Source organism: Rhea americana, unplaced genomic scaffold, assembly GCF_003343005.1.
Source record: "Rhea americana isolate MKP2758 unplaced genomic scaffold, rheAme1 scaffold_2, whole genome shotgun sequence".
Lineage (NCBI taxonomy): Eukaryota > Metazoa > Chordata > Aves > Rheiformes > Rheidae > Rhea > Rhea americana.
Genome location: NW_028186149.1, coordinates 9,993,285 through 10,007,868, shown reverse-complemented (window position 1 = coordinate 10,007,868; position 14,584 = coordinate 9,993,285). Strand labels below are relative to the sequence as shown.

Here is a 14,584-nt window from a genome sequence, read left to right as displayed (position 1 = left end):
GGGTGATGAATGGTGCTAAAGGGGAAGGGCACGCTGGGGGACATACAGGATCACTTGTGCTGTGAGAGTCTTGGCCTCCTGTTGGCTAGCTGAAAAGATGTAGGCTATGACCAGCTCTTATCTCACCTCTGCCCAAGTCTCAGGAGCTTCTCGTACTGTTTATTTTCCTTCCCTCCACGTACACAAATGGCAGTACGATTTTCTCAACTGATTGGCTTAGACTGATCTCCTGTCTTGGAGATCAAGAAAACTACTTGTGCGGGCCAAATGCACAAGGTTATTTCATTTTTCCAGGTTCCTTTTCAACTGAATTAATTTAACTTAGGAATTAACCACCCCAGGACTCTGCAGGAATGACCAAGAGCAAAAGCACCTAATTTTGGTGTTCAGAGAAAGAGGAGACATGAAGAGTCCATCAGCCAGGACCCCTTTGCGGGAAGTAGTGAGGGTAGCAAGTGAACTGCTGAAATTAAAATGGATCAAGGTGTACAAGRAGAAGCTACTCCACATTTGGACTAAGCAGCAACCTTTCTGTACTGATTCTATTTAAATGTTGGATACATCACATAATTAAAATAAAGTGGCCATGCAACTTACATCCATTCCTCTCTCTTTATTCACCTGTATATCCCAATCACAGCTAACTGCTACACTTGTCCCCTTCTTAAACATTAAGAGCAAGTATAAGATACCCTGTACCATAACCGGTACTTGTTTCATAAATGTAAGGGGAGTTTTAAAAATGTATTCGTCAGTAACACAACCGACAGTCCAGTCACATAATCATGGAGCAAACTACATAGACTGTGTATATTAGTGTTATGCTTTTACATACACTAGTATACAAAATTCAAGGAGTCTGCTGGTGAAGGAGTTTCATCCTCCACTTCAAGACATCYTTTTATTCACAATAATTCCTTCTATTCATCCTTCTCTTTCATGTAATGTAAAAGAGAAAAATGAAATATGGGAAAAGAGAAAATCCAAGAGTTTTGGCTTAGCTTGGACATATGATAAATTTGAGAGTTCGGTACAAATATATCAACAAAAGCATAAGTAAATTGTAACTGCATATTATTATAATCCTATGATTAATGTCCTAGACAATTAAGAATTTTCCAATTTGTTGAAGAATTCTYGGTTTACTCCCAGTAAGGTAATTAGAGATATATACCGATTCCTATCTGCATTCAAATCATTTATTTTAATAAATAACTCCTGTAAGACTGAATTTCCTTTCAAGAGAAACCATCATTAACCCACTTGCCTTTATTTTCAACTTTGATGGTTTTAGTACCTTTTTGAGTTCCAAAAATTCAAACTTACTTTCATACTACTCATTCTAAATATCTGGGAAGAGCTAGCTTCAAAGATGAGTCACTACTGCGAAAGAACAAAAGCTGACTGTATCCAGGATCTGATTCAGATCCCAATGAAATTAATGGACATCTTTCCATCAGCTGCAATTGGGCTTAGAACAGGCTTCTATATAGATCTATGGTGGTATTTTTGAAGAGTTTTTGGAGGGTTTGTTTTGCTTTCAATCAGCTATGCTATTCACATATGACAAAATTRATTCAAAGACTCAGACTGTGCCTCAATTATATATGATTTATTGTTTTCTTCTCTCAGAACTGCTCCATTTAATGGAAACTATTTTGATCAAAAGTGAATAGCCTTTATAAGATTTTTCTATGACTGTCATTAAACTCAGCCTGAGTTGCAGCTGCATTTTACTGTTCCGTATGTTATTGCTTTCCCAGGTGTTTAGTCCAGGGGCCATCTTATCTGAGTACCTTTTCTATAGATGAGTTAAGAGCCTCTAGGGTAACAAAAGTATGAATTACCATAAACATTTAAAGTGTATTCAAACAAATAATTTCTAGCTCAGCATGCTTTCTAATCGCTCTCTCCCTTCTCTCTTTTGTCTTTCTAAACAGATCCTCTGTCAAACCCCCCCCTTTTTTTTAAAAAAAAAAAAAAAAAAAAAAAAAAAAAAGAGTAGCTGATGAGTAAAGTGTTTTTCCTCATAGCTGCTACTGCAAGGAGCTCGTCTTTTGAAATAAAGCTGCCAATCACTTGAGAACACCATACCTTGTAACTAGAGCGCAAGATTTGCTCTGCTCTCACTTTTACATAGTTTGTTTCCTGACAATTTCCCTCCTCTTACAGCAAGAAACGTCCTGTATGTGTCTATGAATGTAATTCAGATAGTTTTGATGTGGAGTTCAACCGGCTTCTGGAACACATTGTGTTATGAGTAAATTTCCACAGCATGCCACACATTTCCTAGGTATACTTCAGATCTTTTGCCAAGATTAACAGCATTTCTTTTATGGTGCTTTCTTTACATTTATATCTATATTCCATGTTTAACATAGTGTTTCTATGGTCTGAAGAAAGCATTACAGATATTTAACTCTAAAATACATTATTTGTTGCTTTCTAAGCACTCTGCTTCATCCATTATTACACTTCATGTCTGTTTCTTTTTAATTCACCCAATCTTCCTTCTGAACTCTTCACGCATTAATGAAGTTTGCTAAACTTTACACAAGCTGGGAAATACCAGACATCTGCCTTAATATTAATTTTCATCCCTGAAATAAGACTACTCAGGATAGTACAACAATTCGCAGAAAGGATAACAATCTCAATTTAATTCTACATATTATACAGCACTAGCTATAAAAAACACTATTAACATACCATTAAAGCACTGTTTCTTTCATCAGTTCCATAGATCATTTTGGTCTATTATTTCTACACTTAATTGTTTTGTTTTTGCATAATACGTGATCATTCAACTTGCTGTGTTTTTGGTAAACCTTCAAAAGATAACCACCAATTTGTTTCTTATTTTGATTTACAGGACTCTTCTATATCTGAGTTGCATGAATGAGATAATGTTCTACCATTTTCACGTACGGCATACTGACCTGGTCATCGTAACGGTAAGTGAGGAATTGTTCCCCTGTTGTATCCTCAAGGAAACTCCCCTGTGGAGAAAGCGCAAACTCGGGCAAGAAGTATGCACCTTGGGACTGCTCTGCTCTTGTCTGTAAGAGATTCAGAAAGGTCACACTGTAGCTGCTACAAACACAAATAAAAAATTTTAAAGTCTGCATGCATATACTTGTGGTGATTAGACATGCGCATGTCTAAAGTACTAAGTACTGCAATACAGTATGTGCTACATTTCTAGGTACAACATTTTGGGGTTGCACGGGAGGGGAGTACGTTTTCCCCCTGATGTCTTTCATGAGAATATACCTAATGCTCACAGAGGTCAAAAAATAAATGAGATGCATCAATAGCAGAATAATCTATTAAACACAAAGATGCTATCTCTGCCTTATCAACTACCTCCCCAGAAAGATGATAACCTTTCAGAGAAAAAATAAAACAAGGCTCGAACTGTACAAGTTACAGCTGAGACATTTCACAGTGAGTCAGTTTAATAAATGGAGTTCAGTTAAACTATGTTTCTTACATTTTGACACTCATATTTTTACAGGAAATTTAACAGTTGCCATCAACCAGCTTCCAGACCATTAGCTAAAACTGTACCAAATGCAGGTATGTAATCTCTATGGTGGATAACTAGAGATTTCCAGAACAATCCAGACAACTCAACCAGTCTGTAGTGGGAGAGGAAAGAGGCAGGACCTTCTTCGGGCCCTCTCTTCTGCAGGGAGTTCGCTCTCTGACAGTCACAGCATTTGCGAGATGGCCCGGAGAGGCTTCCTGTGCTCGTGCCTGCTCTCTTCTGCAGTGCAGAAGCTGCCAGCTTCTCAGGCTGTAAACATCATCATTTGTGACAAGCATTGAATTCACATGCTTGTTTTAAATCAAGCAATCTTCATATAAACTAGACGTTTCTTCCAAAGGACATGTCCGGACCAGGGTAAAAAGTCACATTTTAGCATGCAAGACTGCACAAGATTTTGAAGAGGACTTTTTCCATCAGGTCTCCTTAACTCACATTCATATCATGTTATCACAACATTTCCTATAAAGCCTATTATTCCAGTGGTCTCATTTGTACACTGTAGCCAAACTTTATTTATGCAGAACTAAATCATGAGATGTGAAGAATAAATCTACATTTGATAACAATAATTTCCACACAAAGTAACCAAGAGAGGGCCGCAGTTATGCTTCACGCCGAATCTGAGCTGGCTGCAGCTGATGCAAGCCCTGACACGTTAAGTACAACTCGGACACAAAATTGGCTGACATCATCTGGCATTTTTCCCCACTGGTTTCAATGGGCTATCGATAGATCCAACATGAGGGAATACGGGAATGATGTAATCCAATGATTTCAGCATAGGACTAAGAGATACATGTACTAAATCTCCAGTGGCCTGGGTTAAAGTACTTAACATTTCTACCTCAGTTTCCCCAGATGTAAAACCTAATTACAACATCACTGCAGCTATATTAATCATGTATTATAAAGTTTAGTTTATATTTGTAAAATACTTTGGAGAAAAGAATAGTGCTAAGTACTAGCAATTTATAATAATATTTTGGAAAGAGCTGCTGARCTCAAGAACAGAAGAGTATCCAAATTATTCCACCACGCTTTTTAGAAAGATGTATATATCACACTGCTGCTTAATTTCCCATAAACAAATTTGCCAGAAGGATACGCAGTGATCAACTTACTTGTGCTTCTCATCTTTGTAAGGCAAATATTTAAAATAGAAAGTTTTTGAACATTCATCAGTATTACACTTTGAATATAAGAGATGCCAACATTTGAAACTGAAATAATTAATAAATATGACAAGGAAAACTAGGCATTTCTCTCTCACACACACACACTCAATTTTAGTATCAAAAATTAATGAGCAGCTAGCCACTGGAGAAGCTAGAGAATACTTGCTAGACTGCATGCAAGCAAAATCTGGCTTCAAAGTAGAGAAGATTTCAATGGTGAGGGTGAACGTTTTATAAAGTTACACAGGGGATTATAACAGAAATTCACCTGCTAACTGCCAGTAGGTACTGCTACCTACCCCATATAACTAAACTAAGAGAGAAACGCAGCAAGTTTCTTCATGAAAAATAAAAATCTAAGAATGTGCTATGAGTTGTCACAGTAAGCCAATCCTGAAGCCAAGTAGCAAGCTGATTAAAAAAAAAAAAAATCAAAATTCTCAGAGAACTCAACTTTTGTAATCAAAAAAGCAGAAAACAAAAAAGCACATTTTTTCCCATCTAGATATARGTACCTTCAACTGAGTTTCTTACTACCTGAACATCGCCAATGCACTTTCATTCAAACGTTCTACCGAGCACAAAACGGACTGTTTCCAGTTAGTCCACTTTATTCCCCAATGAGGAGTCTATCGACATACCTTGTGAGGCTGTTACATTACTATAGGCACTTTTGCTTAAATGCAAGTGAAATTTCAACAGCCTGTACGTTTATTGTGTGTTTGGGATCATCTCTGAATGGCTTAGCTATTCCAATATAAATTCATGTTTTAAACTACAGTTAAAGACTGCAACYGCAAGTTTCAGAAAACTAAATTTCATGCTTGCATTTCAAGTCTGTTTATGGCCAGTTTAATGGTAGTAGCTTCAAGTTAAACAGGACAAACTGCAATACATTTAAGATGTACAACAGACATTTTAAACCAGCTTTCATGATGTTTTTAAGAGTGTGAAGAAAATAGAAGGTGATAATGTAGCTCAACCAGATATGATAATAAATCACTCCATAAAACCCATCAAGATTAAATATTAGATAGCAAGAAAGTGTGCACTACTGTACTGACTAGAAYATATTCACAAGTTGGAAACAAATTGGTATTTGAAAACTTTACCAGGTATCAGGTAATCAAAACAAACTTATTAGTTAGAAACTGAAAAAAGTGCACAAAGGTCTTCCACGCTACACAGTTCTACCCAAGTGAACATGGAGAAATACCCTGATAAGACAGCAACTTATTTAGGCTCTGGGAACTGTAGAAATGGCACTGCTCCTACTGAAACACTTGTATCCTGAGCACAGCTTTGATCTCAGCTCATGATTTTTTTCCCCTTCACTCATCACTCACCATCTGAGTGCTTRAAGATTAAATCACCCTTCCACTTTCAATGGCAGAGGACAAAACAAATACCTTATATCCAAGGCTTCCGTTTTTTAGATCTCCCTCCACGTCTACAAGAGAATAAATGAGACTAACATCATTTTCACTGCTGCCCCATTTCATCACTGTGYATACTACTCCGAATAGAAACATCTACTCCATTAAGTTGCTAGATTTAGGGATTTTTTTCTTTTTATTTTATTMTTCAGAGTGAGAGAGGAATGATTACTGAGTGTTTCCCAGCCAGCGTTGACATTACCAAGTAGCACAGTCCAATAAGACTGAATCCGCAGACCAAATCAGTTGATGCTGAGGACCAAATGGCCACAACATGTGTTTTGAGGAGAGAGGCTTATTTTCTGCTAGCTCCGTAGGACGAACATTTATGAGCAGTTGAAGAGCGTGAGGTGCACTGCTGGGGCACATCTTCTGGTTTAGTTTCATCCAGAAGGAACCCTTTTAGTGCACTCCAAAATCACCACACAATCACTGACTTTTTCCCACGATGCCCAAAATTTGTATTTACTATTTCCATCCAACTAACTCATAGTGATCACATGAAAGCAATCCCTAAAAGGTAGAGGTTCCCTGTAAGTAAAATATTACAAGTATTAATCCATTATTCTTTCCAAGGTAAAGATTAAGAATTTCACCCAAGGATTTAAACTATTATAATTTCAAATAAATTTTTAAAAAATGTAGTTTAGTCTACAACTCTTGAGGATCATTTGATACAAAGGCTATTACAAAGTCAACTGACTATCATAACAACATGCCACTATTCTATTTAACCATAGCCACCAGGAAACTGGAAAGTAATAGTTCTGTATCTATATATAAACAACAGTAGCTTTAGAAATTGAGCTTTCTGCTAAGCCTGAGTTGTAAAGGTCAAAAAGATGAGAAAACAGACGCAATGTCTCAGAAATGTCTTGAACATAATTAGAACTAAAATACTAATCTTGCATGTAGAATAGAAAAAAAAAATTAATTTTAGAGTAAGTTTCTAGGTGCCAAAAGCCACATTAAGAGAAAAGTGAATTATGTACTTCTATGCATTTTTTCCTTTATGTGAATCAGCATTATCTAAACTCGAATCGGTCATTCCCTAAGTCTGCACACTTGCTAAAAATAGAGAGCATAAACAGAACAAGACAAACTGTTTCATGTAATGGGGCAAAAAAAAATAAAACAAAGTGATCTATTTTAAATGCCAAAGGTGACAAGATACCAGTTTTCTTGAAACTGCTTCAATACCTCATTAAAAAGGGGGGAAAAGACTAAAGATAAAGGTCCAGTCACCTAAAGCTTTATAGTTAGGCAAAACTGCATTAACTTTCCCAAGGTAAACTCTATAACAAAAAAAAAAAAAAACAGCCCAAGTGAAGACAGTTAGCTTCCTAAAGTTTTGTGGCTCTTCTCATAATTCTTGTTAGAAAGGGAAAAATGGGTATTGTCTTGAGCATTAGTTTCCACAATATCCATTCCAGGGGGAAGGGAAAAAAAAAAGAAAAAAGAAAAGAAAAGGGGGGGGGAAGAGAGAGAGAGAGGCAGCAAAGAAAGAAAACTTTATCTACATTCTTAATGACTTGTAAAATGACTTGTCAGGTTGATAGGCATGGCAAGTACAATCATACAGCAAAATGTGTGTCTTCCAATTTAATTGTTCAAGTTGAGTATCTCCCAGGGTCCTAAGCTCCTGTAACATAGGAGAAGGAATAGACCAACTAAGTAGCAGTTCAATTTAATGCATTTTCAAAGACTCTAACACAAAAAAATGTTAGAGTTTATCACTGCAGTCTCAAAGCACGTGAAGTAGTGAGTTACCAGATAAACAAAGTTGCATTAACAGTTCTGAACTTCAAATACTGCCAGAGCAATGTTGATGAATAAATATCTAATAAGACTCAGATTAGCTTTTCTCTTGGCCAAGATTTACAAAAACAACTTGCTAACTCAAGATGCTCGAAACATTTAAAGACCCTGTAAAGGAACTAACTTTCCACAGAAGCTGCCAACAACTCAGCATTTCTGGAAACCAAGCCAATTATTAAAAATATGAATTAATATTAAACTAAGAGGCCAACATTTTAAACTAAAATATAAACATCTTTTTTTTCCTAAAAAGAAAAGGCACTCAAAGGATACTTGCTAAGCAGCTGAACTGATGAAAGCCAAACCCTCCTTAATAAAAGAACTCCCAAAAATCTGAACTTTTTTTCAGGTTTTCAGCAGGGATGTCAGAAGGGACACGACAACACAACCTTAAAGGCTGAACCAAAAGCTCCTCCAGAGACAGAGCTCCAGGATATGACTATGATGAGGATTGATTTCACCTTAGTGCTTCCTCTGTGTTAGGTCGGAAGTTTGCCTTTACCTTCTGATTTAAGCCCAAATCTGATGATTTTTCTTTTCACTACATCTCATGCTAGACCTGTTTACATCAGAAAGAAGCAAGGAAGGCTTTGGAAARCATGCCTGTAGCTTGAAGGGCCATATGAAGATAAGCAAAAGACAATTCAGAAGTTTTTCATACAAACTACTTGTAAGATAAGGGAAGAAGCTGCTAGCAACTCAAAGTTACAAATAAGTTGGAAGTTCATCTATAGGTGAAGTAACATCTACTGTTTAGAACTGATTCTAAGCTATTCCTACATCCATATTCACAGCTGCAAAAAAGCAGTTGCCTACATAACCTCTGCTGCTCAAACTGAGCCCATCTGTGTGCAAGGAGCCATTCCACTCATTTGACTGTGCATAAGATCACGTCAGCAAACACAGAAGATAGTACTCAGTCTAAAYCCTTTTTTTTCCCCATGCTATAGTTTTGCACAACTTAAAGCCAACACTGAACGCAAGAAGGATAATGGAGATRATTTTGTTTTTAAATTTAGGGTGCTATTTTTCAGTCTTTTTAGAAGGCTATTTCTACAAAAATGTCTCTTGATTAAATATAAATACATTTTCTTTGGCATAACTTAGGCTGCAGACTGAGATCAACACATTTTGAACAATTTTTTTCTATGCCTTCTAAAATTTATACTGGTGATTAAGCTTTTGGATATTTATCAACTACTACTTATGTTTTCTCTCACTATGGTTTGGCTAAGAGATTAAACTTTTCACTGAAAGCCTGCAGTAGTATTTAGCCAAAATCTTTTCGTTTAAAAATCCAGCTCGAGTATCAACTCTGCTTCATATTTCCATAAGAAATATGAACCCTAGAATTTTCCTTCCTTTGGTGAAGCTGCTTCTAAACTCTGCTAGGCAGACTCTTGACGTCTTTCTGAAGGATTGCTCTGATGTGCCTAGTACTTGCTTTTAAATGATCTGCACTAGCAGACCGAGTTGCTCCCAGTGACACCAGTGGCAAAGYTCCCAGTGCCTCCCTTCTTACAGAACCAGGGCCTGAATACAAACGCATCTGCCACAGAACGATATTCCTTGCAATATATTGCTAATTACAACTGTGAATGACACTAGTTATTCAGTGCTCTTTAGCTTTGCATAAATAAGAGCCATGGTGAAAAACAGCACTTTTAGAAGAAATGATCCTGGAGAGATTCACCTTCASTCGTTGTCAGAAAGCTCGTGACTGCGCATCAGATCCTGCTTTCAAAATATGCGATGCCCAATCATTTCCCGAGTCTTCAGTTTAGCCTGGGGGGGAATGGGCACAACAATGTTTATAGCCRATGCAAAGGCAATTTTATACTATATGGACAAAACATACTATAAAACTTGGGTATTACTATTACCATTGAGACTATTTTCACTTTTGAAAAAGTGTCCAAACAACCAATTCTGAAGAAGAAGAGAACAGACTTGCAAAGTCTGCAAACTTCCCTCGATTCCCTGCCACCGTGGTGAGAAGACTTGTATTCCCAGCACACTKCGATTGCTACTTTCTGGCTCCTTACAGATGCAGAGAACGGCACTAAGCATGCTRGCAGTGTCGGCGTGACAGCAGCAGGGCAGGGGAGGCTGCAGGGCTGCCAGCACAGCAAGGAGGGAAGTCCCCGACATAAGGCCTGACATTCAGAAAAGCGATGAAGKAAAAGGAGTTCGTCCTCAGACCCATATCTCCTATACCTACAGCTTGACTGCTCTCCTATCATATTTTTCCTGTTTYGTTCTACAGAAGGGATAGAAGGGATGTTTTGTATGAATATCTTCAACATTTTTTCTTAAAGTACAGACTTATTGTAATGTGACTTGCTAAGAACAGTTTGAATGGCAAAAACAAATCCCACCAGCACACTCTGGGACTTCCTCCCATCCAAATACTGAAGTTTTACCAAAAATCTCTTGATGCRATGCACCTCTACTCTTGAGATGCTGGAAGGGAGGGAGTATCTTTTTTAAAATCTAGAATTGAGACAGAAAATGATACTTCATTAAAAAAATTTTAAGTAGTCTTGCAAGCAAGACAAACATAAGTAACTGAAGTCTTCTAAAAAGATTTTTATCTCTTCTTTCACCATCTGTTCGACTCTATTCCAGATAAAACTCACCTTTTATTATTCATTTAGTAAGCTAATAATTGGCAGAAGTCTTGGCAGACTCAAGTCCTTTCAGCATTACATGAGCATGTTCTCATGGAACTCAGTACCTACCTCACATTTGCTGAAGGCTTCTAAGGATCCTTATGGTCTCCATATTAAAAATACGTAATACAAAATACTTTGTCAGTGTCCTTGGCAAAAACATAGAATAATCTATACTTTTAAAGTTTTGTTAACGTGTCCTTTATCAAGAACATTATGTGGGAAAGAATGTTTTCTTGCTACACTGACAAGCTGCTAATGACTGAATGGATTTGTTTGCAGAAAACAGACAATTGTGTTTGTTTATCTCTGCGCACATGACTGCAGCCTGCCCTGTGACATCCTGAAGGAGACTGGAAGCATAATCCTTGAGGAACAGCAGATTTATTTACAAAGGGCAAGAAAGAAACATCGTTTAGGTTACAGAGGATCACTGTCAAAAGCAGTGGAATAGAGCCCAGCAAACAAATACACACAGCGAAGACGTTCACATTGCTTAAGGAATAAAAGAACAAAATAAAACAAGAGACAGGATATGACACAACTCCTTCATCGAGCAGCAGAAGCCTCTGCCACGGAGGGGCAAGCAGGCCCAAGCAAGGCCTTAATAGCTTTGGCAGGCCATGCATTAACACAGACCTTGGGGTTATCCAGTAACAGGAGGAAAAAATGTGATGATTGTGGGCCACATGAAATGAATGAGAGGTTGTAGCAGGCTATGGGTTGCAAGTGCCTAATTCTTCTCTAGTGGAATTAGTAGCACAAAACAACAGGCTTGAGAAGGGCAACATCACCCCTTTTTAAGGGATTACTTGCTTCTCACTTCCTTCCCCAGTATCCAGACTAGATAACTGCTCTGGTGTTGTTAAAGGAAGGGAAGAAGAAAGCTGCAAGTGCTCCCAGGTAACCAAAAGAGTTGGATCTGAGGGGGATGCCTCCTAAGAGTTAACATAAAGGAAGACTCTGGGGCAGGTAAAACCTCACGGCACCATCCTATAAGCAATTCTGCATAGCTCTTACAGGGCGCCCCCCTGTTTTGCTATAGCCACGGAGCTATTCCCACCCCGACCCAGCTGCAGGACTCGGGGACRGCAGCCTCAGCTGGACGGCACCAACCCCTCTCCGGGCAGGCTTAAGCCCGGCAAGGAAGTTAATGCAAGCAGCAAGCAATTCACTTTTTCGTATGTGAGCAAAAGAAGACCTCGCACATTGTGAGGTAYTACCCAATTTGTTAGCTATTATCAGATACATGTGCTCACGATGAGAGAAACTATACAGAATTTCACCCAATACTTAGTTCTTATATAGTATATTATACCAGTTTAGAAAGAATACTTAATTCTTCTGTACTATAGTATTATAATACCATTCACAGAGAGATYTCCTATAATTCAAAGATGTCATTATCCTCATTTTACAATGGCTACTCTCAGGAGAGTCTGGCTAAGAACGACACAGGACTCCTGACTCAGATTTTCCTGATTCTTTTTAATTTAAATTATAACCTTAATGTTATTAATGTTATGTTACGTTAGCGTGATTATTTGTATTTAATTTCCTTTCGCGATTTTTTCTTTCACAGTGATATAATTTGAACTGACACAGTAACATGCTTTTCATACACTTCAGTTGAAATTGTGCCTAAGGGCAGTGAAATCCTCATCCATAAGCTGCGTAAGGAAAAAACCTCTGGCGCTCAGAAGCCAAACACCTGCTAGAACTAGTGGCAGATCCAGATTTTTTAAGAGAATTCCTGTTGCATAATGAAAGCACAAAGGAGGGAAACGTGTGGGGCAATGGAATGGCACTAAAACCACTGCTCTTGGGGAGGGGAGGGAAGAGGGAGCCTAAGCAACTATATACTTCAGAGCTAAAGAGTGAAGATAGAGATGCTCGCAAGTGCAAATATAAACAGCTTTTCTAACGTGGGGAAGGCTGAACAGTGGCTCCTTATCATATGTCCCAAGGTATTGCCAGGCCTTTCATTTCTAACGACAGAGTTCTCTCCCTGCCCTCAATATCAGGAAATCTGCTTCCAATTCAGATGGCAGGGGAAGGAAAAAATAAAAATTAAAGAAAGAAAGAAAGAAAGAAAGAAAGAAAAACAGCAAATATTGCAGCCAAAAGATACCTGTCCTAGCACTAGTGTTTTCTCATCACACTGTGCATGCAATGTTTTCATCAACAACAGCATGGTGTTTGTCATGAACTGGACAGATGAAATGTATGAAGTTCTGCCACAGCGAACAACTAGAAGTTCTSATAACAGAAATGGACCTGGAAACAGACAAACTCTCCGTCACCAAGAACTGGAATATTTTTGCAAGAAAATACTTCTTCGGCACAACTCTCTCCCCTATGTTGAAAATCAAATAGCCCAAAACTCAAGTAGGAAAGCCAAAAAAGTATGCAACTAAGCAACATAGGTTAAGTTCCTACCAATCGATATCTACAATCAAAAAATTTCTTAAAGAATGAGGCTCTCCAAGTTTATAAGGTATTCACAAGAAATAGATACCGTCCATATTGCAATCAAGAAAGTCACACCTTAGGAAGGATAAGGTGACAAAACTCCCCTTCAGGGGAAAAAGAAAACAGTTTACTGTAAAACACTTWTATAAATACCCTTCTAGAAAAGGACATGCTTCTGGCATACACATAAAGGTCACTTTGCTGTACTAAAACAACTAAATCTGAAATAACACGAGACACAAGAACAGTCTTTGCTGATCAGCACTATTTGCTGACCTACTTCAGGGACTTCCACCAAGAATAAATATACACAGATAAGGCTATGAAAAGGCTTGTGCACGTATAGATTAACAGAGTGAAATCACTCAACCAACCTCAAAAACCTGACCCGAGCGGCGCCAGAGTTTCTCGCATACGTTCCAAGGGCTCCACTGTCACCTCCTGCATGGCACAGGCACAGACCTGAACAAGGAAGCTTCTGCAGCAGGTTCTCATTTTTCTTAAAGCAGGGAATGTTTCTGAAGGCATTCAGTCACAGTTTAGAGGCCATCAAGCAATTGCAAATACATCAAATATATAAATACATTCCATATTTAATGGAAATTTAATTTAATCTTCATTGTTTAAATTCTGCATATTATTTTTGTTCTGAWTCTGTCTAACTTCTGCTCCAGGCCTTTCTACAGTTTTTTTTCCTGCTATATTGTACCATCCTTTATTATCAGAAATATTTTTCTCTCTTTTCCTCAAACAAAATGGGGAAGGGCAATTCAGGTGGTATGTACAGCACCTAGCAGCACCTGTTAATGGCCAGAGGCTTTAAAAACACCATCCTGGTACTGCCTTTCTGTAAAAGGAGAGGGCTTGCGCTAAAACTGTCCTTTCTCAACTGAGCACCGAGTCCCTGCTACCATCTTGTCAACATGGTCTCCAAAGAGGCGGGTCCCAAAACTCCAGGTGCAAAAAGCAACCACCCTGAATAACATAGTGCAAATAATCAAAACTGTTCTTCCTCCTTGTTACTTCCAACAGATGAGTCCTTTCTCATCTGAAAGAAATTAGACTACAGAGAATGTCCCAGCCAGATGTTCACTCATTTTAATTTTTAATTTATAACAGCTCAGCACATGAATGTGTTTAACACATGGAAAGGAAAACCTGAGTTTTCCACTGTTAGTTTTCCACCACTTCTGATAATTTTAGTGATATTAACCTAGTTCTTTGTCTGCCCTTCCTTCTCCAATGCATTAAGTCCCTTTGCAGGGTTTATAGACTGAGCAGCCTAGCGCATTGCCTTGTCCAGCCACATTTTCACAATAAGGAAGCAGTTAAACGGTCATGGCTCTGCTGTAGGAATGTTGGTTTAAGGCTATTAATAAGGCACACGAGGTGAATGCCTTTCAGCCAAGCGTCCTCCACATATGCACACCTGTTTCAGCATGATTTTAAAGAGAAATT

General features: G+C 38.1%; 1 protein-coding gene across 2 annotated transcripts in view; it reads right to left on the bottom strand.

Moving 5' to 3' along the window:
- Nucleotides 1-14,584, bottom strand: part of ADAMTSL3 (ADAMTS like 3) — a 191,514-nt gene that overhangs the window by 158,851 nt on the left and 18,079 nt on the right. For both annotated transcript variants that reach the window (XM_085303476.1, XM_085303475.1), the window contains exon 3: nucleotides 2,940-3,059. In XM_085303476.1, coding sequence (XP_085159602.1) covers nucleotides 2,940-3,059 — 120 coding nt within the window. The remainder of the gene's footprint in view (nucleotides 1-2,939; nucleotides 3,060-14,584) is intronic.